General features: G+C 36.7%; 1 protein-coding gene across 4 annotated transcripts; it reads right to left on the bottom strand.

Moving 5' to 3' along the window:
• Positions 1–519: 519 nt before the first annotated feature.
• XIAP (X-linked inhibitor of apoptosis) lies at positions 520–21,176 on the bottom strand. 4 transcript variants are annotated; one of them, XM_063346543.1, is made up of 7 exons: positions 20,820–21,176; positions 9,401–10,307; positions 7,718–7,817; positions 5,849–5,927; positions 5,173–5,206; positions 3,598–3,822; positions 520–2,282 (listed from the first exon to the last, which is right to left on the bottom strand). In XM_063346543.1, the coding sequence occupies exons 2-7, from the start codon at positions 10,272–10,274 to the stop codon at positions 2,089–2,091; spliced, it is 1,506 nt and encodes a 501-aa protein (XP_063202613.1). In that variant the 5' UTR covers positions 10,275–10,307; positions 20,820–21,176; the 3' UTR covers positions 520–2,088. The 4 variants fall into 4 exon arrangements, with proteins under 4 accessions (XP_063202613.1, XP_063202614.1, XP_063202615.1 ...); XM_063346544.1 differs by lacking the exon at positions 20,820–21,176 and adding an exon at positions 20,402–20,533; XM_063346545.1 differs by lacking the exon at positions 20,820–21,176 and adding an exon at positions 20,167–20,190.
• Positions 21,177–24,675: the final 3,499 nt, after the last annotated feature.

Here is a 24,675-nt window from a genome sequence, read left to right as displayed (position 1 = left end):
TTCTAAGTAAAATTTGGTCAATCTCTTTCCCGAAGAGGGCTTTGTCGAGCCACGTGCCGAGTTCTGCAGCCTGTAGGTTGGATCCAGCGCATCCAGATAGTCTCTCGCGTGACTTCGGTCAAGGTTAGGTAACAAACCATCTGCTGAAGCAAGTCAGCAGAACACGGAAACTAAACGAGCTATTTCAGGCGAGATATACTGGCTCATAGGCAAACACCCATCCTTGAATCTCCCTTGAAAAGTAGAGAAAACCCTCCCTGTAAGGGAAAATGGGAGCTAGAGACAAGCCTGTCAGAGTTGCCCACCTGTATCTGTCCTGAAAAATCCCTGTGTGCACGAATTGTCTGAAACGCTAAACTCTTCACAAAGGCACAAAAAGGCAAAATAAAACCTTTCTCTGATGAATTCTTTATGAAGTTCTAGTCATGCTGTGTTCCTAAGAACAAATTTATGACAAAAAATATTTTGATTTTATAGTTAACAAAAGTTTATTTATACAAACAATAGATTTTATTTCCTTTCCGATTAAATATATTTGTTATACTTAATAACATTCAGGTTAAATTAATAACAGTTGGTTTACAAAACAAAAAAGCAACAGAAAGCAACCTTCCGTTATGATTTTTGTTTTTGCATGTAAGAATCAAGTACGCTGATCAAGGAGCAACTGGGTTGCACTTTATTTTAAATACTCATAACATTACACCAGCATATAATCACGGCATATATTTAAAAAAATAGAAAAAGTATACGTTAAATGTCTGTGTATTGGATTTAAAACTTTTATTACGTGAAAAATTATACTCCATATATTCTATATTCTAAATCTATTAGTGTGTAGGACTCAAAGATAAAAATATATACACAAAATAAAATAGCAGCTTCACAAAATAAGGAAGTCACATGAAGTAGAGCGATCGTAAACCATCTGAATTTAAATGCAAAGCTATGATACTTTTTTAATTGGAAAACTGAGCATCAGTCCAGTAAGAAATAGTTTATTAAGCATTTTAAGGTGACTCTCACTAGAAGATATATCAACTTTTTAATTTAAATGCTGCAAACTGACAAGAACAAAAATGAAAGATTTCTAACATTACTGGTGAATTAAAAAAAAAAAACCAAACGCATTTTGATGGAGATAGAGTTTAATCGTTTCTTACGAAACAATGGAAACAGACAGAAGCACTGCAAAGTATTAGCACCTAAATGAGTTATGGTAATGCTAAGTGTTAAAAAAAATAAGGAAAAAAAAATTGAACAATGAACAAATTTTTGTATAGGGGGCAATTTAAAGTGAGATCGCTCCTTTCATGAAGGGCACAAGGTATGTAAAGTCTCCTTCATTTCTGTTTAGTTCTCTCTTAATATGAAATAATGAAATAAATGTGCATTTTATACACAGAGGTATTTTTGTGAAAAATGGATGCCTAAAACCAGTTTACTGAAGTCAATTTATACATCTAACCCAGAGAAAAAAATAAATGGGGAGACAGGAATTATATATCAAAACAGACACTTAGGAAGTCGCAGTAGCAAACCTAAAGTGAAATATTGTAGCAGCAGGTTTACGTGTATTATCTGAATTACGTCACAACCAAAGTTACAGAAATAAGATAGCATTTCCAATCTTACACAACGTGCTTGAGAAGCTAAAAATCTCAGATATACTATACATGTATACAATAATTTTTTTAATTCACTTATTTACAAATTTTATCATCGGTCCAGACTCTTTATGCAACTGTATTTGCACAAACTTCAGTCACAGAGAGTCCTACCAAAGTGAAGCAAAGGAATGATCTATAAATAAAGCTTTGCATTACTTAGACCTTCCCAAATCAGGTCTATGAGCTGCAGTTACAGAATATATATAATTGCCTTTCAATATTGGTTTTTACATACAAAAAATTCACTTAAGGAAAATAATTTTTAAGATGTTAAAATGTATGTAAAGTTTAACAGCAGAAAAATATAAATACTGCCATATGATTACATCCTGGAATTAACGACATTTTTTACATTACATTACATGTATTTAAAGCAATAAAAAAGTGAACGTTTGCATTCATAGTGCTGTACATTTCACTAATACATGAAAATTTCCTGTCTTTTCATAATATTTGCACGACACAGGGGGCATTCATGAAGTGCTTCAGCACATCCCTTACAGGCAACTAGGTGACCACAGGGAATGAGGACGACTGATATGTCTTTCGCCATACAGATTTTACAAAGCTTTTCTTCCTGCAAGCGTCTTAACTTCTCTTCAGTACTGAGATCTAAGGAAAATAAACACATAAAAAGAAATTAACATACTTAGTACCACTGAATTTCTTTCCTTTTTTTTTTTTTCTTTACACACAAGGACAAGGTTTTCTTTGTATGATTTAAAGGTCACACCTTTAAAAAGAAAAAAAATTACAAGAGATGGAAACCAGGCTGCAGCATGGAATCCTCTCTTTTTTTTTTTTTTCCCTCCTGATCTCATTACATCTCCCAGGCCAATGCAAGCAGGGAATTCAGCTACCTGTGTTTGCAAGGCCTTGGAGTATCTACAGAATTTAGGATATGCATATTTCAATCAGGAACCAGTCTTTTCACAGACTTCCCACTGACAACTTTCCCAAGACTTGTACAGAAGGTGAAAGAAGGGCTCGCCGATACTGGTTAAGTAATTTGGATTTTACTTTCTTTCCTCTACTAAAAGAGAGTTTCCCCAATGAAAAGAATGAGGATGTGATTTCCTTCCCTGCCTCTGTTTTCAAAATGTCCGTACTTCAAAAGCTTAATATTTGTAATACAGAAAGAATAATTTTTGCATTGTACATGAGCTCTTTATCATTCCAGTGTGCCCCATTTGAAAATGCAAACTTCAAAAGCCTTCCCCTGCCACTTGAGGAAAGCTCTGCACAGACAACCATAAAAATCACGTCCATCTTCACTGCAAGTTCTTTTTCCCTCCATAATGTCCATTAAAAATCTTATGAAAAAGAGTGGGCTGGTAAGATCTCTGCCTATCAAGCAAACCAGATGGTCTTTTCCCTCTCTGTGAATTCACCCATACGCTTGTCTTAAACTATAAGTCTCCCAAGTTAGAAATCTTGGGTTTGGTCTATTTACAGAGTGCACCACAATGGCTTTTCTGAGCACAACTGCCATGTCCCAGCATAGCTGGAACACAAATAATTGAAAAGAAACACCATCTAGAAGTACGCTTTTTCTTATTGCCCAAGAGTTCCCACATCTATAGTTCTTGCTTTTATTTTCAAACGCCCTTATCACAATAATTTTGGCTTTTTAGTTAGCATGTATATAACCTTTCCCAGAAGCACACTAGACTTATTTCAATATTATACACTTTTGACGTATTAATACTACTTATTTTATAGATGATATTTAGAAATGCTGCTACACTCAAATATTTTAAAACCCTCTTTGTTCGGCTTTTTTTTAATGTCTAAAATTAAATCTCTTGAATTTTAAGTTACAGCGCTGTAACTTGAATTTTAAGTAAGACTTCGATCAGAGGGTAGAATAAACAGATAACAATAAGATACTTTTCACAGACTAAAGAGCCGATATGAAAGTACACACAGAGGTTTCGTAATTGAATAAGCTCATCTTGCTCAACTGGGATTTCATTTGGTTCTTCTTCCCTTGTATTTTCTTTCTGAGCACTTAAGTCTGCTACCAGATCCTCAACAGATGTGTGACTTTCTCCAGACATCTGCAATCTCTTTTCCATGGTGTTCCTAATCTCAGACAAACTGAAACCCATGTCTATGGCACTTTGTACCAAAGGATTCTGCAAGAGATCATCTAAAACAAAAAATTAAAAAAAAAAAAAACAACAACAAAACAACAAACAACAATTTAACAAGGATGAATCTGATTATTGGTCAGTATTCACTATAGTACTCTAAGACACCTTTTCAAATATCTAGCCAAAGGAACTCTATTTTTCATTTGAGAATTTTGCTAGTTGTAAAAAACAGTGTTATCCAAACACCCAAAACTGCAGATTTGAGATTTCTTCCATCCTAGCTTTCCCAGTCTCCCTTCATCTATTTATAATATAGAATTCCTCCTAGATTTGCTATTCAAATCAACTACTTCAACTTCTTAAATAAAATGCCATATATAATTACTGTCACAAATTCCATAACTGAGTGTTAACTGAAATTCATCCAAAATTCCAAGGCACAAGGTACGTAAGTATTTGGTAACATTACATTAGTTTTAGTTCAGTTCAGGGAAGGAGAAAAAAAATAATCACACATATGTTAAGAAAAAACAATAAATAATTTGGATTTACAAAAACAAAACACAGGACAATCAGCAAGCAAGTAAGCCCATTCATGGTAACACACCACACTACTATGGGAAACCATTTTCCAGTCTGTTGGAGCTCCCCCTTTCTCTTTTCAATGTAATTTTTTTAACACATTTGTTAACAGCGTGTCTTATTTCCAGTTCTTCTGTTACACGTAAATGACTAATTTCTTCTTTACTTAACAAGATTGTTCAAAGAGCAAAAGTTTAAACCTAATTTCCACTCTCATAAATGAGTAGTGCGTGAGAGATTTCTAAAATAGGTTCTGTGTAACCACTCTTATTAGCAACAGCTATCATTTCCCTAGGATGAAGCTGCCCGACTGTCTTCCTACTACCCCTTTAACCGTTTTGTCTTTTTATGCCTTGGTATTTGTGAAAAACATTGCAGGAATGTGTAATATTGGAACACATAACAAGCTATTTAAGCTTTCTCAGCTTCCTAGTCCTTGCCATTTAACAGCTCAACTCTTCCTGCCTCATGAAAAGCAACAATGATGTTTCATTTCAGTATTTTTTAACATCCATCCCACAGCACTCCTAATTCAATACCTGATGTATACTTACTAGCTATAAAAATAAGAGTGCACCCTATATGTACTTTCTTTCATGGTTTACAATCTTTACTTTACAATATTTATGCAACCATGATTAGATTTCCCCTAAGAGAAATAACATTCATTCTGCAGTTCTTTAGAAGCAATGAAAAATATCATCCAACAATTTGCCTGTCATACTTTATTTTTAAAATTAACCGTTTTCTTTACTATACATGCAAATATGGATATTCCAAAATAGGCAGGGTTTATTTGGTTTGGGTTTTTTCTAAACAGATACCTTCAGGAAGTATTGTCCCTTCAGCAGCTTCTGTCTAAAAGTGAAACATAAAAAGACAAAATTACAATTCTGGAGAAAGTAGAAAGAAACCTATACAGTTATAAGACAGAAAAGAGCTATTTGATCTCAGTTATTTTATTGACTAAAACTATTAAATTTGCTCTGAACAACTGCAAAGGGATCAGTGTTTTGTTCTGTCTTTCATATTGTTTTAAATGTTCATTTTAACCCATCTTTGCTATAATCATACGCCTATAATCATAATCCTTAGTCTACTCAAGAAATCTAAAATAAAATTGGTTTTACTTTTTAGTGACTGCATACAATGCTCTACCAACAAGAAAAGAAAAATTATCTACTTCACTTGAACAAGGAAATTGTTCATTGTAAACCTCAGGTTCCCAGGCTATAAGAAAAAAATAGCACTTGTTCAGTGCGAAATATCCAACATATGCAAAGTACCCTACCTGTGATCCATAATCCAACTAAGGAGATCTATAAACCCTGAATGACAGAACCAAAATACACTTCCATGTCTTTCACTTTCTGCCAATGAAAGAAGCAGCAGAACTAAATGACGGCCAGAAAATGAGAAGAGTAACTTCATATGAAAATTATGTTAAGATTGCTTTCTATTTTAACAAAATGATATTTGATTAATATGCAAGACACTTACTGTTGGATCACTACATCCACCTCTTAAGTGAACGTTATTTATAAATTCTATCCCCTTTTCCTTTCTCACAAATCTGCACCTATAAATGAAAATATTTAGTTATAATAAAACTGCATGAGCAGCAAACAAAGATTGACTACATAACTTCAGAAAGCTTTGATACATTTTCTACATCATACAGAATGCTTGCTTTTGATATCTGTAAATGTTTAGTCAACATCAGTAACTTCACTTAAACATTTCTAAAAACATCTTAATCATTTCAGCAGTACTTAACTTTTTTCACATTTTTGGTGAACCACAAAGCTAAAGAGTTGTTGGCCATGACAGCTGATGCCACAGGTTTATAAAAATACAGACTCCAATGAAAAACTAACATTATGTTACAAGGTTGGTTCTTTTAGTCTTTTGCAATCAAAGAAGAGCAGTCACTGGTCAGACAGGTGCCTTACGTGCTTTCTTTCACTGTTTTCCAACCAGTCCTAGTCACTGGGCAGAGCTCTCCCCTACCAGAAGATTTAGGGAATGCCATAACTCCTCCACAACAGTTCTCTAGCTTCAGCAGTTAGTTCACCTTCATGGTGTCCTGTTCATGGACATAGGAAGCATGCCGTGAGACTGATCCACTGCCGCTGAAGTGGATGTGCAAACAACCCTCCTATATATGACAGTTAATGATCTGTGAGTAAGTAATTAAATCCGTCATAATTTAAGCAACCTAAAACCATATCAAACCCATGGAAGGAGGAGTGAAACGCAGCAAGACAATGCATCTTGACCATTCACTGCACCAAGCCAAAAACTTGGAATGGCATTTCTTTCAGAGCTTCCAGAGAGCCTTTCACCACAGAAGACAAACTTGGCAGCTAACGCATAAAAGACATTGATTTTATCAATGTTATACAAGTAACTAAGTATTTGAACTTTGACAGCTTTTATCCATCTGTAAGAAACAATGAGTCATATGCTATTCCTCCTTTCCTCAAGACAGATTTTTAGACAAAATTGGCAATCTTTCTAAAAAACTACTTCTGGGTCTGTAATCCACAATCCTTTAAAATTATGCAGAAGTATGTTTTGAATTCAATACCACTACAGACTTTTTGTTTGCACCATGACAGAAGTTTTGTCATTTTGTATCCTGACATAAGTTACAAAATTTGGCATGTATGAAGCTATTAAAATAATGCTAAGAATGTAGCTCTTGGATAATGAGGAAAAAAAATAAATATCAGGTACGTATTCACAAAACTCCACGATTCTGCTATCTGAGACATCAGTTAGATACAGAAACAGAAATCCTCCCTCCCCTTTAATAACTTCTACAAACAAACTGACAAACAAACAACACTGACTTACAGTTATTCAGAAGGCACAATTTGAGGACAACCTTTCAGAGTGATCACTTCTCATGAGTTCGTTGTGCCCTCAGCCTCTTGAGATTTAGTTCTCTTACCCACCCACTTCAGAGAACTCCCTCCTACCTCTCAAAGATGACATGTCCTCTTTTGAGGCCTCCAATATAACATTAAAGCATATGTCAATGGTCATACATATAATAAATAGCAGGACTACAGAAGGTAGAACAGATGGAAAAACAAAAATAAGGACCCCATGCAAAAATTTACTTAAAATCTTTTCTAATTATTGAAAAGGAAAAACATAAACCCTGGAAGATAACTAATATTCCTTTGGTGCCTACATGACAAAAATGAAAAAAGGAGGAAGTAGAGGAGGGCAACTAAAAAATAAATTAATTTCATAAATCTAAACAATGTTAAACCATAGTCAACCTTCTGAAACCTTTATTAGTATGCTCTGTAAATAAGGCTCAGACATGCAACAAGAAACCAGTAAAAAATACCTTACCCAGGAAACCATTTGGCATGTTGATCCCACGGGTCTTCATTTTCCTTCCATTCTTGCAATCCTCCACCACAGTGGAAACACACAACATGATCACCATTACCTGAGGAAACACATGACAAGAAAGTTACACATTTCTAGTAGGCATAATAATAAGTTTTCAACTAAAATGTTACATTATTAAGAAAAAATATTTATTTTATTGATTAGCAATTGTAACTAAAAAGAACTCAATTTTCAAGGAGGACATAATACATACAATTTGAAACAAATGTTTATGAGACTTGAGCTTAAAAAATACAAAGTAAGAGTCACATGAAATACTCCTGAATTTTATTTTAGCAAGTAATTATGAAGATAAAGACTGAAAGCTAAAAATAATCTATTATCAAATAGCTCAACCCACTGGTAAACAAACCATGAAGTAGTCTACCACAAAGAATTAAGGATGTTTACATGTCTTTTGGATCCTCCATTTCAGCATTAAGATTCATGGGCTCCATACAGCAGTAGCCTAACTGACTGAGGACATAGTAGGAGAAATTGCATTCTCTCTGTTCTAGCACTATGCGTACTGTAATCAAAGACTGCACCAGAAACTGTTTAGATATTGTGCTTATTGAAAGCAGGGGAGAAGGTACAAATAGATTTTTCCTGCAGAGATAAATAATTCTCAGGCCATAGGAAGTTTTCACAGAAGTCACTTGAACAGCCCTCGGGTCTGATAAGCTGGTGCCCATTTAGTGCACCTCCACAATACAGATCTCACTTGGCTGTGAGAAGCTCGGTACTTTTAGGAATACAAGAAGAAATCAATAAAAACAGTTCTACTGGGTACAAATATTGCCCATATATCACCCACACAATAATATATCAAAAGCTTTATTTATGGCCATAAGTAAAACAAATGGAATCAGGTTTAAAAGTTCTTCTGAGAGCTACTAAGAGAGAAACCAATTAAGAGGAGAGCAAGAAATTATCCCAGATAATCCCCTTTTCTTTGTGACCTAATAATAGCAACACTTTGCATTCAGCATCTCTCAGTGAAGAATTTCAAAGAGCTTTAATGGCACTGTTCAATTCAATCTAATTGGCAAACCAGTGCACAAAGATGTTGGAGTCTTATCCAAGTCAAATACTACATGGCTAAAAGCTCTTCCACTGGAGTCACTGTCTTCATAAAGCTTTTACAGTAGGTAGTAATGGTATTTGCTAGTTTCGGGTGTCTGAATGCTATGATAATGCATGTGATAAACATGTGTTAACCAAATAAAATGGCACACAGCCTGGATTGTCTTGTTCAAAGGGTTCTGTACAGCCACAAGCCCACTCCTTACACCTAAGGTAGATATCTGGAGGACACCACTTCATTTTTCAAAAAATATTAACTTCAATAATTGTCATTGTGGAAGATGTATTATGAGGGTTTTAGCAGGCGAGGAAAATACACTTTGATATTTTACTGCTAAAAAGGAATTTATGACCAAGTTTATATTTTGCTATTAAAAATACTTGATATAATGCATATTATCTTACACAAGAACTATGAAAAGTAGTTTACAGAGTAAAGAAATTCTGGCAAATCATTCTGTATTAGAATAAAAAAAAATGGTTATTTTTTCATAACAAGACACTCATATAATATTTCTTTGTAAAAAATATTAGCCATTTTAAGGTCTGGCTTACCTATGCTATAGAACCCAGCTTCAGCAAGTTGCTCCTTGTCAACAGGATAGATCCAAGTTAAAAATGTTTGTAAACGTCTTCCATATTCTGCCATAGATGGATTCCTTGGATACTGTGCGCTGTTCAGACCACTTCTCCCAAGCTCAGCGGAAACAGATTCACTTGGAACATTTCCAACATCCCGGCCCAGGATGAAAAAGCATTTGGGAAAATGCCTCTTATGTTCTGACCAAGCTCTGTCACTGGGTTCCCACTGTTTCAGTTTTCCACCACAACAAAAACATGCCACTTGATCACCAACACCCGTATAATAGAATCCAGCATTAGCTAATTCCTTTGGTGTCAACTGGACATTGAGGGGCCACTTGTGAAAAGACTTCAATCTTGCTTCTTCACTGCACATAGCAGGGTTTTTAGGATACAAATTATCTGACATATCCACAACCTGCCTAGTTCTCAAAAGATAATCTGCCTCCAGATCAGATGGGTCATCCAGGGCACATGGGAGGGCTGAATTGCTGGAACCATTTTCAGTTCTATGCTGGTAGTTCTGGGCGTCAGGATGTCTCTTATTTTCCAGAAAAGTAGATTCAGTAATAAATTTGCAGTTTGGGGAAAGGTTTTTGTGTCTCTCAACTGCAGAATCCCCCAGTGCCCATCCTTCAATAGTTTTATGGCAACTGAAGCACTTCACTTTGTCACCCTCTCCAGTATAAACAAAACCAGCTCGTGCTAGTGCTAATGCTGAAACCGGACAGTCAAGTGGAAATTCAACAAAAGTTCCTAGTCGGTAGTGTTCCTGTGCCCATTCCTGGTCATGGTCAGTGTCTGGAGAGGCACAAGCTTCCGAGTTATCTGGGCCATTACACGTCATCTCTTTGTAAATAGGGCTCTCCCTTCAGATTTCCTAAACAAAGAATAAATGTTTTAATTTCACAGACAGAAGAACAGATCATACGCATATGCACGCCTGGAAACTGGCTAAATTAAACTAGCTATCCTTTATGTACTAAAATAATGTCTCTTCCCTCACATCTCACCCTTGCCTGCTTCCTGTGCCACGCAGGGGCAAACAGCAAAACATTAAAAACAAAACAAAATAAAAAAAGCTGTAAAGAAAGGCAGAAAGATCATGAAGTTTTATAGGCCAATAAAAATATACCTGGAAAACACACAGGTTTATACACTTAGAGCTTTAAAAGCACATTCTACTTCTTAACAAGCATTGGAAGAATGAAATCAACAAAATATTTAACAAAAGCTCGGCACAAAACTCTGCCAAAAGGCTTATGAACCTGAAATACAGAGTTATTGAATTTAAAATACTGATCTAAACCAGACCACAACTGCGAGATTTTACAGCCCAGTTCTGAAACACAACTATCTTTATTTTCCCCCATATTAAGGCCATGACTGCCAAACCCATTACAGATGGTCAACAACTGGTAAAACCATCATCAAAAGAACAAAAACCTTTGGACTCATGTTATATTGTAAAGACATATATCTCAGTTTTCCTTTTAGCAAAATATCTCATGAAATAAACTATCAGACGTTTCACTGGGGTATTTTACCAAAATGCTGTGCTTTGCTTTTAAGATCAGTGTCTTGGACTACCCAGCCATGAGTGTTCATGCTCAGCACATTGCTTCCACACTTTCCCATGCCCTGCCTACACTCTATCAAAAGTTCCTGCGCCTCTGCCCTCACCTCAGCTTTTCCTCCCTTCAGGAATGTCATTCTCCTTACCACCTGTCCCACATTCCTATTGCTGCCTACACTTTTCCAGGGTGAGTACCAACTGCTAGTCCTGCCCCGCACCCTTCTGTGCCAGAAGGCTGCTAAGAGCACTCAGACAACCCCTTTTTTCACAAGGATGAAAGAAAACAACTTGGTTCCCGCAGGTCCTGTGCAAGAACCACAAACAAACACAGTCATCACCTTCATCCCAAGATGGATGAAGTCAGGCAACAGTAAAAATTCATCCATCGTCCTGACAAGTGCAGTGATATTATTGACTTAGAAAGTCTTGGGCAAAACACAGGATACTGCTGAAACACATCTCAAACTTACTCCTTTATGAAGTGGTAAATTAAATTATTATGAGAATGCCCAAATGGACTTCTTAGCACAAAGCAATAATAATTCAGCAATTGGCAAAAATAAATGCATATAAGGAAGAACAGACTATGTATTTATTTGAACAAGTGTCCTCCCCCATTTTATATATGGATCCTGAAATGTATCGATGTCCAGTCCTCACCTTTTTAAGGTAGGCCATCAGACAAAAATTCAGCTTCCTCAACATGTGCATTAGTATCGATTATACTTTCTGTGAGGTCAATGCAGATATTATAGTTATAATAATTGCTTATATAATAGCAGATTGAGATTCTACAGCACAGACAAAACCTTTTTTAAAGTTCAGAAGAGGAAGGGGAAAATTAAAATGACTATGCGTTGCAGGATCGCTGCATCCTTTGCCAAAATGACAAAGATAATTAACCTATAAGCAGGTTGAGAAAACATGACGTTAGAGACCCAGCATGCTTGCTTCAGGTAATCATGGACACAAGACTACTTCTGAGCACCAGCTTTAATTCCTTCTCTAAGTCAGTTCGTGACTAACGTAATGATACTAGAAATTATACTGTGGTTTTTAAAAATAGCTTTTCAAAAATAGCTTCTAAATAAATTGCATGGACTGACCTACAAAGCTGACCTATATGCTTGTTTTGACTTTGAAGGGCAAAAAAAATTAAATCAGTAATAGTAATATGAATCATGTAGTAATATGTTTAGAATCAGTGTAACAATATGAAAGCTGTCACAATACTTTTTTTTTTAATGTATACATATATTGAAAACAATTAATTTTTGTAAAAAAGTTTAAAAGTTCACATTTGTTTCCTTTCAAAACATTATTTAAAATCCTCTAAGACTGTTTCTGTAAAGATCTCAAGTGACCTTATGGATCTATCACTACTACAACACTGCATTCATAAAATACTTTGTATTACTCAAATACTGTTACATGCATACTAATTTTCTTATCTGCATGCTTAAAAGACTTTCTAGAAGAAAGCAAACAAAGCCTACCACACATCCTTCAGAGACTCCTCTTCAAAAAGCCCATTGAAAAAAACAAAACAAATGCATATGCTTTCAATGCATGAATAGCAATATACCTTCATTTCTATTTTACTTATTTCTCTGTAAGTTCAGAAACAGTGAAAAACCAACTCATCCTATTAAATTTTTACTTTTTTGGTTTATATTTACTTTAAAATCAGAATAGAGTTTCTAAATCCCCTTTTGATCTGTTGCATACAAAATAACTGTGGCAAATCAGACAATCTACTCAGCCATTCTCTGTAATTTGCCCTCCCTGTCCTCAGTTAAATCAGGGGTAGAGACAGACAAAGGTTCAAGTCTAACAGATCTCAAGAATTTACTGAAGACACAAAGATCACCCTTGGTTTGTGCTTTTTTGTTCCTTATGCCATATGGGGTGACCACATATTACAATGATGACTATGACAGATGAAGTTAAAAGCCATTTAAGAGTCAGAATTAATTATGCCCCCACTTCTCATAAACTAACTACAAGTTCTGTTTTAAGCACCACTTAACTGCTCCGTTATCAAAACTCATCTTAAAATATGCCATTCTTAAAAAGAAAACTGATACAGCAGTATCATATGCATAAAGAATAAAAAAATAGATTAATGTATACCAGATGCATATATATACACATATACATAAAACTTCCTTTAACATGAATGCACTGCTTACAGTAAGTCATTATTTTTCATAAGCTAAAGAAGATATTTTACCAAAGCAATCTAAACAAATATTGTATCTTAAGTAAGACCCAGATTCTCCAGTGCCCCCGGACAGATATGATCTTCAAATCATTTTTATACTGCATGAGCAAGCCTGGGTCTTGCAGTACTTCTCTGGACCCTTTTACTAAAGCTCTCCCCCCTGCAAGATCAGAAAATTTAAGAAACCTCATAACATTTTTTTTTTAGTAAATAAGCTGTAAGTTCTAAAAATTTTTTTAATTCATGCAATTAGTAAACATCTACTTTTTAGATCATTTTATTCCAAAGACCCCACTTCTTTTGAAGCAGACTGTTTTCAGAGTGTCTATAAACATGTAACATTTAATTGTGCATTTTATCCTCTTCTCCCAAAATAACTTCTCACCTTTAAAAATACAGGCTGCAAAACTCAAAATATCATGTAGGTGGTGTGTCTCATATATGACAGACTTTTCCAACAGGAATAACAGAATGAGCTTTAAATTATTACTTAAACCAGTTTGTACTAGTTGTATTCCGCTTACTCTGTTGATCCTCTTGGTGTTTCCCGGGAAGACGTGTGTGTGTTTTAATGACACTAAGGAACTGAGAAGGAGACATTTGAGCCAAGACACAAAGAGGGAAAGAAGAGGATCAAAGACTAAACTGAAACATTAGAAATCAGGATGAAGATGATATTCCATTAACGGAGATGTTCTTTTTCAATTTTATGATTACTTATAATAACTGTGGATGCTAGGCAAAAATAAATTAACAGAGCTACCTAAAATCCAGTATCCGTGCCACCCTCAACTGCCTTTCAGCCAGATATAACAGTGGTATCTGAAGCAGGAAAAAAATATCTTTATGTATTGTACTGGAAGTTCTAACAATTGAGGGAAAATATAATTGAAAGTAAGCGTTAGGATAAAACTAAAAAAAAAAAAAATCTATACATAATGCATTCATCACTCAGAACATTGAGATTAGCAGCTTTATTCTTTCAAACAGTTTTTTTCTACAGTGCTATGAATACTTCAATACTTCTGCTAACACAGGGAATAAAAAAAAAATAATATGAAGTAACTGTTTCAAATTATATCAAGCACTTTATTTAATCTTAAATCTTTTGGAGCAGAAAGATTCAACCATCATTCTAGAAGTCTCTCATAACCATGTCTAAATAGTGCAAGGACAGAAGCAGGACAAATCCCTCACAGGTATCTGCTAGCTTTAACAACACTCCATCCATGTTATGAAGCCCTTTCCTTACGACAGCCCCTCTAAACATAATTGCTTTACATTTCAGTATAATTTTATCTAAGAGAAAAAGATATAAACGTATTTATTAAGCATTGAGACAAGCTCTTCTTCTGTCTAAGTACTGCTTTAAATACAACATTAGTACTACTTTAAACGCAACATCAGGTTCAATTATTTCTATTTCAAACAACTGTTAAAAGCAACTGTTCTAAGTGTAAAATTAAAACTAACTTAGGAATAGTATTTCTACACAGGTATTTTAAGAGTTGCCTTATTCCAACTGACAGGATTAATGATTTAGAACAATATCCTGCACGATAACAGCACTCAAACGTTAACTGCAGAAGAAAAATAACTGAAGGTAAATTTTTGAATGATTTATGGCTGAGAAACGTCAATTCATAAAAAGCAGCCAACTAAGACATGTACACAAGACTTTACGATACATACCAGCAGCAAAGCCAAGTTCAGAGAGTATACTTTATGCATACGGAAGTTAATTAAGCCTTTCTGCACAGATTTAATTAAGTAGAAGGTCCAGAAATGTTGAAGTGCATCTTCACTTTTTAAAATCATGAGATTTTTAAAGTATTATTGAAGCACTAAATATCTTCTTATATATGTAGTATGTAAACAAAGCCTATTTTAGCCTGGAAGACTTCGAGAAGCTGAGCCACGTTTAATCCTGCTTTTAAATATCTGAAGGTATTTGTCAGAAGACACCTCCCACTTTCAAGCTAAAGTACCGATTTATATAGTCTATTGATTATGTTTCAGAAGAAAAAATAAAGACAAGAATCCATAGCAAAAACGTTAACTTATGCAAAATGCAAAATTGTACATTGTAGTTTTGCAAGCCAAACATGTTCAATTAATGTTTAAAAATATTAAAAGGTGTGATTTTATGCAGAAATATATCCTCATTGCAATACTTTGAGCTGAAATGCTTCAAAGGAAAAGTACAGAACCCGCTTTTCTCTTTTAAGTATATTTTATTAGACATTATTATTTCCATCTTTAATCCTAAAACAGATTGGCATTATAAGGAGTTATTTTTAATTCTTCCACGACAGGCATGGCAGTAACCTCCAAGTCATAAACCTTCTTGCACAGCCTCATGTTCCTGACCAAAGGGTACATAAACATGGAGCTTCTACTGCTTGACATGCTGACTATGAGTGCAATGTTAGTGTATATTGTTGACTGAATTTTGAAATGTGAGAGTAGTGCACCAAGTAAATATCAAACAGAACATACTGTACCAGCTGACACACAGATTATGCATATGTCACTTCACTGAATTTCACTTTGTGCCTGCTCAGCTGCAATTAGATCAAGGAAGGTGCATGCTGCTAACTGAAAGCGCACTTTTAAAGATTAAAACCACAAGAAGCATAGGATTTATTTAAACAGTGTTTACAAATCTTAGCATAGTTACATATAAGTATCAGTAGCTATTTTAAAAAAATTCAGCTTACAGATATTTTTTTATTTTATAAAGAGGGTATGTATCTACACGCCGCCTCTTGATTCAGTGCCAAAGCTTACATAAATCCATCAGCTCAGCTTCATCTGTCTGTTTTTCAAACAGACTCTACTTACTTCCTATGATGATAAACCCTGATGGGAAGCTCAGTCAGCTGCTCAAGGTTATAATAGGCTGTTAGATCCTCCTAATTCTTGATTACAGTCACAAAGACTTTTACACTCTTTGCATCTTAGAAATAAATATAATGATGCCAATAGAAACGTACTATTTTGAGAATGATTTTCATATTGTATTTTTCTTAAGTCATATGGGTATGGAATAGAGAAATAAACAAGAAGAATGGATTCATGGCAGTGCTCTCAGTAGGTAAGGGTAGAACAAATTTGCATCTGCCAAGGGCAGAGGAAAAAAATATTCTTTTTGTGAACTTGCAAGATAAATGTCTTCAGAAGAGCTTTAGCTGTATGTGTGAGAAGGAAAGAGTAAATACTAGCCACCCTAGAAAAAGCTGGCATCCTGTAGCCTAAGTACATGGTCCTACAGAGATGTCAAAAGTCAAACATAAGACATAATCAATTACAGCCATTAATGAATGTATAAATCAGTGTTATCCAAAGTGACCAAGAAAGAAGAAGGACTAAAGGTCTGGAGAAAACAATTTTAGCTGTACCAAACCTTGCTAAGTGTTTAGCAGAGAGCAAAATGTAAAAGAGATGTCGGCATTTTTAATTTGGACACAGGAAAACCTATCTAAAGCAAAGGTTTAGTTCTGACAGCTGCTGCCACTGAAATTAATTGCCTACAGATGACAGACTAAACTTTCAGAACTTTTCTCTCTAATAGAAAACATCTTGGAAGTTGTATTTAATACAACTTGAAGCGTACTTCCATCCATAAAGCGTACCAATACATTTTGGGGGACATGCAAGTTATGCAGTTCCTACCCTCCTAAAAGTAGAAATGACAAGCTACTTTTGTTAACTATGAAGTGGATGAGCTAAATAATAATAATAAAAAAGTTTAAATCTGTGATTATGAAGTATATCACTATAGAAATGTAAATGCTAAAAGTTGAGTTACTGCTGTTTTGGTTAAGAAACAAAAAAAATATCCAGTCAATGGGGGTATATTAAGTAGAATAGCCAGTAGGAAAAAATGCCTAGCAAAACTTGCATCACCCTGAGACATATCTCCTTTCTCCAGTGTCAGCCGTGCTCCAGCTTTTAGTGCTACATCCTTTTACAAATCATTCAAACTTATAGTTGAAGAAAAAGATGGAAAAAGAGGGAGTCTTTCATCAAGGAGACATAAAGATATAGGACTTTAGCTACCGCAACACAATTAATGCCACTGCAAAACTGCTCAATCTTCTTGTTTCTAAAGAAAGAAGTTGTAAAACCAGACAAGTACAGAGAGCCCATCTCCTCCTGCCTCGCCCACTGGTAAGGGTGTTTACTTCCACCCAGCTAATACTCCTGACCACGCCAGTGCCTCTTAGTTCATTATTATCACTCATTTATCTGCAGCCAGATGCAGAAGCAGCATCATGATGCTTTCTGGTATCACTAGCATGAATGTTTCACCATTAAAGAATGAGGTGAATTTGTATATATATTTTTACTGTTTTATAGATATACACACACAACTCATCATCTTGTAAACTTCAAAAACTCCTTTGAATTATCCTCTATATTCTAGTTTTTCAATTGCCAGGAAATTGGGATGACTTGGAGATAAGTTCTAATTATAATATTGCACCAAAAATGAAATATGAAAGTTGCACCTGTTGAAAACACTCTGCTTGCCTTTCTATTTAATAAGAAACTCACCAAAACGTACAAGAGGAAAGACAATGAACTGCAAAACATGCAGAGGTTCATTTTATGTTTCATATGATAGGAGTGACATTGTTCACGGAGGCTGGCTTCTCAACTTCAACGGGATCCTATTAAGCAAGTTTTAAAATAGAACCTGCTCTCTAGTAAAGATGATTCTGGATAGTCATCAAGTCCAAAATTAACACAGAAGGCACACAGGTTCTCTTGCAACAATTTTCAGTTATACGCTTACAGTATTACCATTTCCATTTCTAAAAAAGGAAATGCTCCCAAATTTAGATGCGTAGAATCGTCTCCCATGAAATGAACTTCTGTCCCTTCCTCACCCTCTCAAAAGTACAGCACCATATGGGAGGCTAAAAGTCTTACTGATGGTGTCAGCTTGACAACTAATCAAGGAGAGAAAAGGCAAGAGCAAATATTCCGTGGCATAGTTAGAGCTATTATGAATTATCACCAGCTAATATTCTAGCATTCCAGGTCCTGAAGGACAATCCAATTTAAGTTCTGCAGCATGCCTTCTTCAGTCTTAACATATTTTCAACATTCACCTTTTTATGTTCAAAAGTCTTGCTATTTCTGGAGTCTGACTTTCAATCATCACATTCGGAATATTTTGCATTAGAACTCCACAAGACAGATCACATGCTATGAAAAATACAAAGCAGCAAAAGACTGTATGCTGTTAACTCCTGAAAAAAAAAACACAAAGGGTACTTGCAATAGTTTTTCCCTAAGAAATTAGTATCCAATCAGACCAAGTTTAGTAATACATTAATCAAAACAGATACTGGTTTCATCTCTATTTTCCCACCAATCTTTAGAACAAACTCCAATATTTACATTCCTGTTGGTAGAAAAAACAATGGTTAAAAAAATTTCTTTTTCACATAACTTTAAGCACAGTTTACAAAGGCACAACTCCAAAACTAGGATTAATAAAAAAAAAAAAAAAATTAAAATACTATGCTTTGGCCAAGAAATCCAAATAAAATATATTCTAAAATTGAAAGAGTCTGAAATCCAGGAAAGTCTGAAATCCAGATATTTTACTGAAACTAGCAAGGGACATAATATTGGGGAGACTCCAGAAGATCCAAAGAGGGCAAAACAAAGTCGTGGAATTAACAACTAGAGGGCAGCAAAAAGGAGAACGACTGTAACAGCACACAGAATAAGGTCCAATAAACCAGCCTTCTCTTCTCTCTCCTAGGAAATTCTGCATCTGATTATAAATTGGATTTTCTGAAACTCTTCAGCTCCCTGTGGATGTCTCACCCACCCTGGCAGGATAGCAACAGAAGTAGACGCACTATCACAGGTACACAGGAGCCTGAAGTGAAATCCATCTTCATACTTCAAAAACCAAAATATGAACACATATTTTCTTACTATTGTGATAACAAATGCAAGTCTGCCTTGTATCAGTAGGAGCAGTAAAAAAAACAAAACACCACAACCAAACAACAACCCTCATCAGAATTCTTTCACTTTTGCTGCTGGTTACAAAGGGCGAGGTCAGAGGAGGTACAGAACAATCATTAACTTGTTCCTTTGCCCTTCTTGGCCAATGCTGTAGGTGCCAAGTTTTCTACAGAAAGTTGGGTGTTCTTTAAAGGGCCTCAAAGAAAAAGTCAAAGCAATCAAGTAGATAGCAAACTGAAGCACTTAGGAAAATGAAAAATATCCAAATAAAAGCTTAATCAACAAATCCATCACATGAAAACTTGCTTTCTTCGAGAGAATACTTCACTGTTGTCTTCTCTGTTATGTTGTGATTTATTTCACAATAAACAAAGTGTAGATTAAGTTAATGTATATCCTACTGTTCTTTGTTAAAGTATTACATTGAAAAAAAAAAGTATTTGACAAAAAAGTAATTTTTTCCCCCAGTTGGTTGCTTTTCCTTCCAAATTGGTCTACTGTAAGATCTTGTAGTTTCTAAACATTCATTTAAGAAACAAAAACTTCCCACTTAGCTATATGAAGTACTAGAACTGCAACGTATGATTGAAGCAATGAAGGGTTAATGAAGCAGTTCTGCAAAAGTATCTAAAGGCAGTTTCAAGATTAAATTTATGTTTTTTAGCAGATGCAAATTAGTAACAATTAAAAGGAACAGAAATTACGAAGACTAAGAATAGTTCTTATACCCATTTATAGGGCTTCTACCAGGAAGACAGGCGCATCAGAGAGACCGTGGTACAGAAACAGAAATATACTAACTGTTAAAGAGAAACCGATCAGCATACATACATAGGCATTGTGCAAAAGAGAACTGCTTAAACTAAAATCTGAATTACAGCTGAAAAAAACACGATCTGAGTGATCTTCCTCCTGCAGAATTCTTAATAACTACCAAATTCTTACCGTCAAAAACCTGAACAAACTGCATTTTTATTAAGGAGAAGCAGAAAGGGCATTCTAGAAAGTGATGGGTCTGTTAGAAAAAAAACACAAACAAACACAAAAAACAAGAAAAAAAAAGAGTGGGCAGAAGGGAGATAAGACAATATTCAAATATGTCAAAAGAACCAAAGACAACCACAAAACCGCATATTAGCATAGTAAATTTTTTCTTTTACTGCCGTAAAGAGAGCACAACCTGAAACGTTCTATTCAGAGGAATGTCTCTTGCGGACCTCCAAGCCGCAGGGATGGCAGACCCGTCCGCGGGGCGGCGGGCTCCGGGACGGGGCTCAGCCCGGCCTGGGGGGGCGGGCCCGGCCCGGCCGCACCGGTAGCTCACGGCGGAGGGGGCGCGCCCCGTTCCCATGGCAACGCCTTCCCCGTAGCCCTGGAGAGGCCGGGACAGCGGCGCCCCCGCCAGCCCCCGGCACCGTCTGCCTGAGGAGCGGGAGGGCCCCAGGCAGCGCGAAATGACCGAGCCCCCTGCCCTGCGCGGGGAGCCCCGCCGAGCTCCCCGGGGCAGCGAGAGCCGCCAGAGCGGGCGGCCGGGGAGCGCATCCCACCCTCTGCTCGGGGGTACCGACGGCCATGGCCACGCCCGCCTGACAACTCACCGCGCTGCGTCCCTCTCTTTGCCGGCACCGTCTGCGGAGTCCGCTCCAAGGCCGGCACACGCCGAGAAAATGGCGGCTCCCGGCAGCCTCTCCGCGGCTCGGAGGGGAGGCGGGAGGGAGCAGCGCCCCCTGGCGGGCTGGGGGTGCGCGGCAGGCCGGCGCGCGCCGGCGGAGGGCGGCATGCAGCGGCAGCGGCGGGAAACGCAGGCCGGGAAGCGCAGAGCGGCAGCGCCGCCGCCTCAGCCCCGTCCACTTCTCCATCCCCTCAGCGCCTCGCTCCTTCCCCTTCTCCGTCCCCTCAGCGCCTAAGCTCCGTCCCCTTCTCCGTCCCCTCGGCGTCTCAGCTCATTCCCCTTCTCCGTCCCCTCAGCTCCTTCCGCTTCTCCGTCCCCTCAGCGCCTCAGCTCCGTCCCCTTCTCTGCCCCCTCAGCGCCTCAGCTGCTTCCCCTTCTCCATCTCCTCAGCGCCGCAGCTCTCACTGCGCCCCGGCTCCGCGCCGCCCTTGCCTGGACGGAGACTCCCTCTCCTCCCTCAGCATCTCGACCAGCCCCCTTCATTTCACACCGTCTTCTCCAGACGGTTTCTGGTCTGGAGCACGCTAATCCCAGCGCTCTCCTCGCTCTCACCCCTTGTCCCCGCAATTACGGCTTGTTATGATTTAAATCTATTAAACACAGGGCAGTGCAATTGGGAGGGGAGCTCCCAGGCGGGTCTGCTGCCTGCAGGGCTCTGTGAAGTCTCATGGATGCTGTCGCTGGCCAACTGACAAGATCAATACTAATAAAGTCACCAGTTTGACCTAAATAAGGTGTGGTTCCTAAGAAGCAGCTTGGCTCAAAGATTGCATGACAGTGCAGTTATTTATTCTGAAATTTATAGACTTCTCTCAACTGGCTGCCTAAGGGAATTGAGGAATGACCAACCAGATGCTGATCTTCTAAGTACTCACGGAAGATGTGAGATGCCTACAGGCGATGCCTCTCAGTACAGCTTCGGCTGTATTATAGTTGTTTCTTAATCTTTGCTCATAAATCATGGGGATATTAAAGCAAAGCAGGTAGTGCTACTTATTAAAAAAGTTTGCCAGGGACTGGCCTTTTTTTTTTTCTTTCTTCAGATTTTGTTCTCACTAGCTATTTCATGTATTTGGACTAGAATTTTCCAAACCAGACATAAACCTCAGGCCATTTCCTTTGGTAGTTGTAACCAAAATCACCTAATCATTTTCAAGACTAAGATGGTTGTTGTGCCATGTTAAAATATTCCACTAACCATTTTCTCTTTTTGAGAAACTCAGGTGCTCTCATGACTGATCCAACAAATTTTAATGTAGCCAAGATACTTGGCTTTACACAGGGGACCTGCTTCCTGCTATCCTCAAGAAAAGTCAGCTACTGGGAGAAACGTTCTCAAACTTTGTTGGTTTTCCCATTGTGCATATGATGAGTGGCGACTTACTGTTTTTGAATGTTACATCTCTGAAGACTTGTGGCAGATAGTTTGGGACATTTTCAGGAGAAGCAGTCTAATTATGCAGTGTGCCAGAATGTTTGCAGATGCCAGAGCTTAGACTGAAAGCCCTTTTGGATAGGATTGTTTCTCACCTTATGTTGTCCAGCATCTACTAAGACCCCAATTGGATTCAAAGATTCTACTTATTATATTTAACTATAGTGACTTCCATTACTATAAGTAACGAAATAGTAAAAAACTCCCTTTGGTTGAATAAAAAAAAAATCATAATGACTATTCAGTAATCAACAACAATACTTAATAACTTAGGATGCAAGTCCACCTACTACTCGCTCTTCATTCAAAAAGAATGACCCACACAACATAAAATGTAACATTTACTGATGAAGCCTAATGGTGACACTGAGCCTATAAGAAATAAACAAAAGACTTCCCTGACCTAAAGGAAATATAGTTCAAAAGGTCCGAGACTTTTGAAATACACTGAGACTAATGAAAAACTCTCAGAAAATATACTATTACAGACAGGTTCTTGTTAATATTTCTCTTAAAGAAAGCAACAACTTTTTGTAATTTGATAATGCAAAGCTGTGATTACGTCCATGATTAACTTTAGGCAAAGTCATCTACTTAGGTTACAATCTATCTTAAGTCCTGTAGTTCTAAGTTCACTTGTTGTTCTGCAAAAATAATAATAAAAAAATATTTTACAGTGGCTTTTAAAAGTAATTGTATCCTTAAGACTTGTTTCCATCCTTCCGGCATCTGGTGAGGTTACTATTCTCCTTCATGAGAATAAATAACTTTTTCCAGTCCCACAGCGGTAATGGGTTGGACAATTTCTCAGAGGTCTGGCACTTCTCTCAATTTGAAACCTTCAGGGTATTTGTACAGAGTAAAAACAAGAAATGGAGTCATTTCTAAATAAGAAAACTATACTGAAAATGCAGACCATTTTTCAGGGAAATACTACAAAATTATTATTTAAGTATTTCAGGGATGTTCTTTAATGTAAACAGAGATAGCCTCAAGAAATGTGCTATGGAAACAAATCGCTTTAGACACACAATTGACTGAAATTTTAAAACACACCTCTGAAATATTCTAAATCTCTCTAGTCTCTTCTGTAATGCATGCATATACCATTTTTCTTTTCTCATTTGTATTCTCTGTTTCCTTAAGAGAAAAAATAATACGTAAAAGCCTTGAGTATTACTGGGAATATTTGTGTGAGCCAGACAGAATTTGGTTGCCTAAAAATGCCAAGATGATAACTGTACATGTTTTACTGTCTGAGAAAGAGCTCTATTGCAGTAGTGAAAGTCACATCAATCTAAACTCATTTCACATCAGTTCAAAGCAAGATCATTTATTTAAGGATCTTTGGCATAATATGACACAGTAAGAGGTTTGTACCTTAACACTGCAATGTGAACATGAATATTTAATCTTATAAATCCTTGTCACACCACATTATTAATACATTCATTAGCAATGATTTTCACAAAGGCCATTGCTCCGTTGATGTTCTGATACTTTTCCAAATGAAGCAGATTGTTTTTATAGATCACAAGGTGCTTTTACAGTGACCCACTTACAGGTTTTGATGTCTAAATCGAAAACTTTGGTAAAAGAAACCCAAAAAGTTCTAGCACCAGTACCTAGAAGAACTAGAAGATGAGAAAACATAATGGAAAAGAAAAATATCGGCTATAAGGACTGTAGTGTTCACAAAGTGTTTATTTTCTAAGCAAGCTAGTTCTTTGTCTTCTGTTGAATTTAACCAACTTAAAGTTCAGTTTGAATAAAGTTCTGAATCACTCACTAGAATTGTAAGCCAAAGAGTACAGTCGTACTGGAAAGCCAACACAATGCCTTTGATGACCCAACAGCATTAAAACTAATTGTATTACTTCAAAGTACTTTTTATTGCAGATAGAATTGTACAATGGTGGTATCTGAGCTACAGGGAGGGAGTCATTAAACTTTGAAGAAAATTTCAAGCAATATCTTCGTCAAGACAAACTGGAGGTAGACGAATGTTCATATGTGCTGTATTCCCTCTTTCATTTGAAATGGAATGAACAAAATTGTTACTAAAGTTTGTTGAGTAGTCTGTATTAAAACAAAAAATTTAGCTTACTGACTTCACTGAGCTTTACCATCAGCTTTTTTCTGGAAGGACTTGTAGCCACTACATTATGGACATTAACTGACCACAAAGCAATTCCATGCTTTGAGTATCTTAGTCTTAGTCTTGTATTTTATTCTCAGATAAATTGAAGAAAAAAAAAACCTAAAATTTTACAGAGATGCAAAGAACCTTAAGCGAGATAAAGAAATGCCTCTCTCAATCTGATTTATATGCTTTGTTAAATCATAA

Source organism: Chroicocephalus ridibundus, chromosome 9 (assembly GCF_963924245.1).
Source record: "Chroicocephalus ridibundus chromosome 9, bChrRid1.1, whole genome shotgun sequence".
NCBI classification, from domain to species: Eukaryota; Metazoa; Chordata; class Aves; order Charadriiformes; family Laridae; genus Chroicocephalus; species Chroicocephalus ridibundus.
Note: the sequence above shows the minus strand (reverse complement) of the source record. Positions and strands in the feature narration are given on the sequence as shown.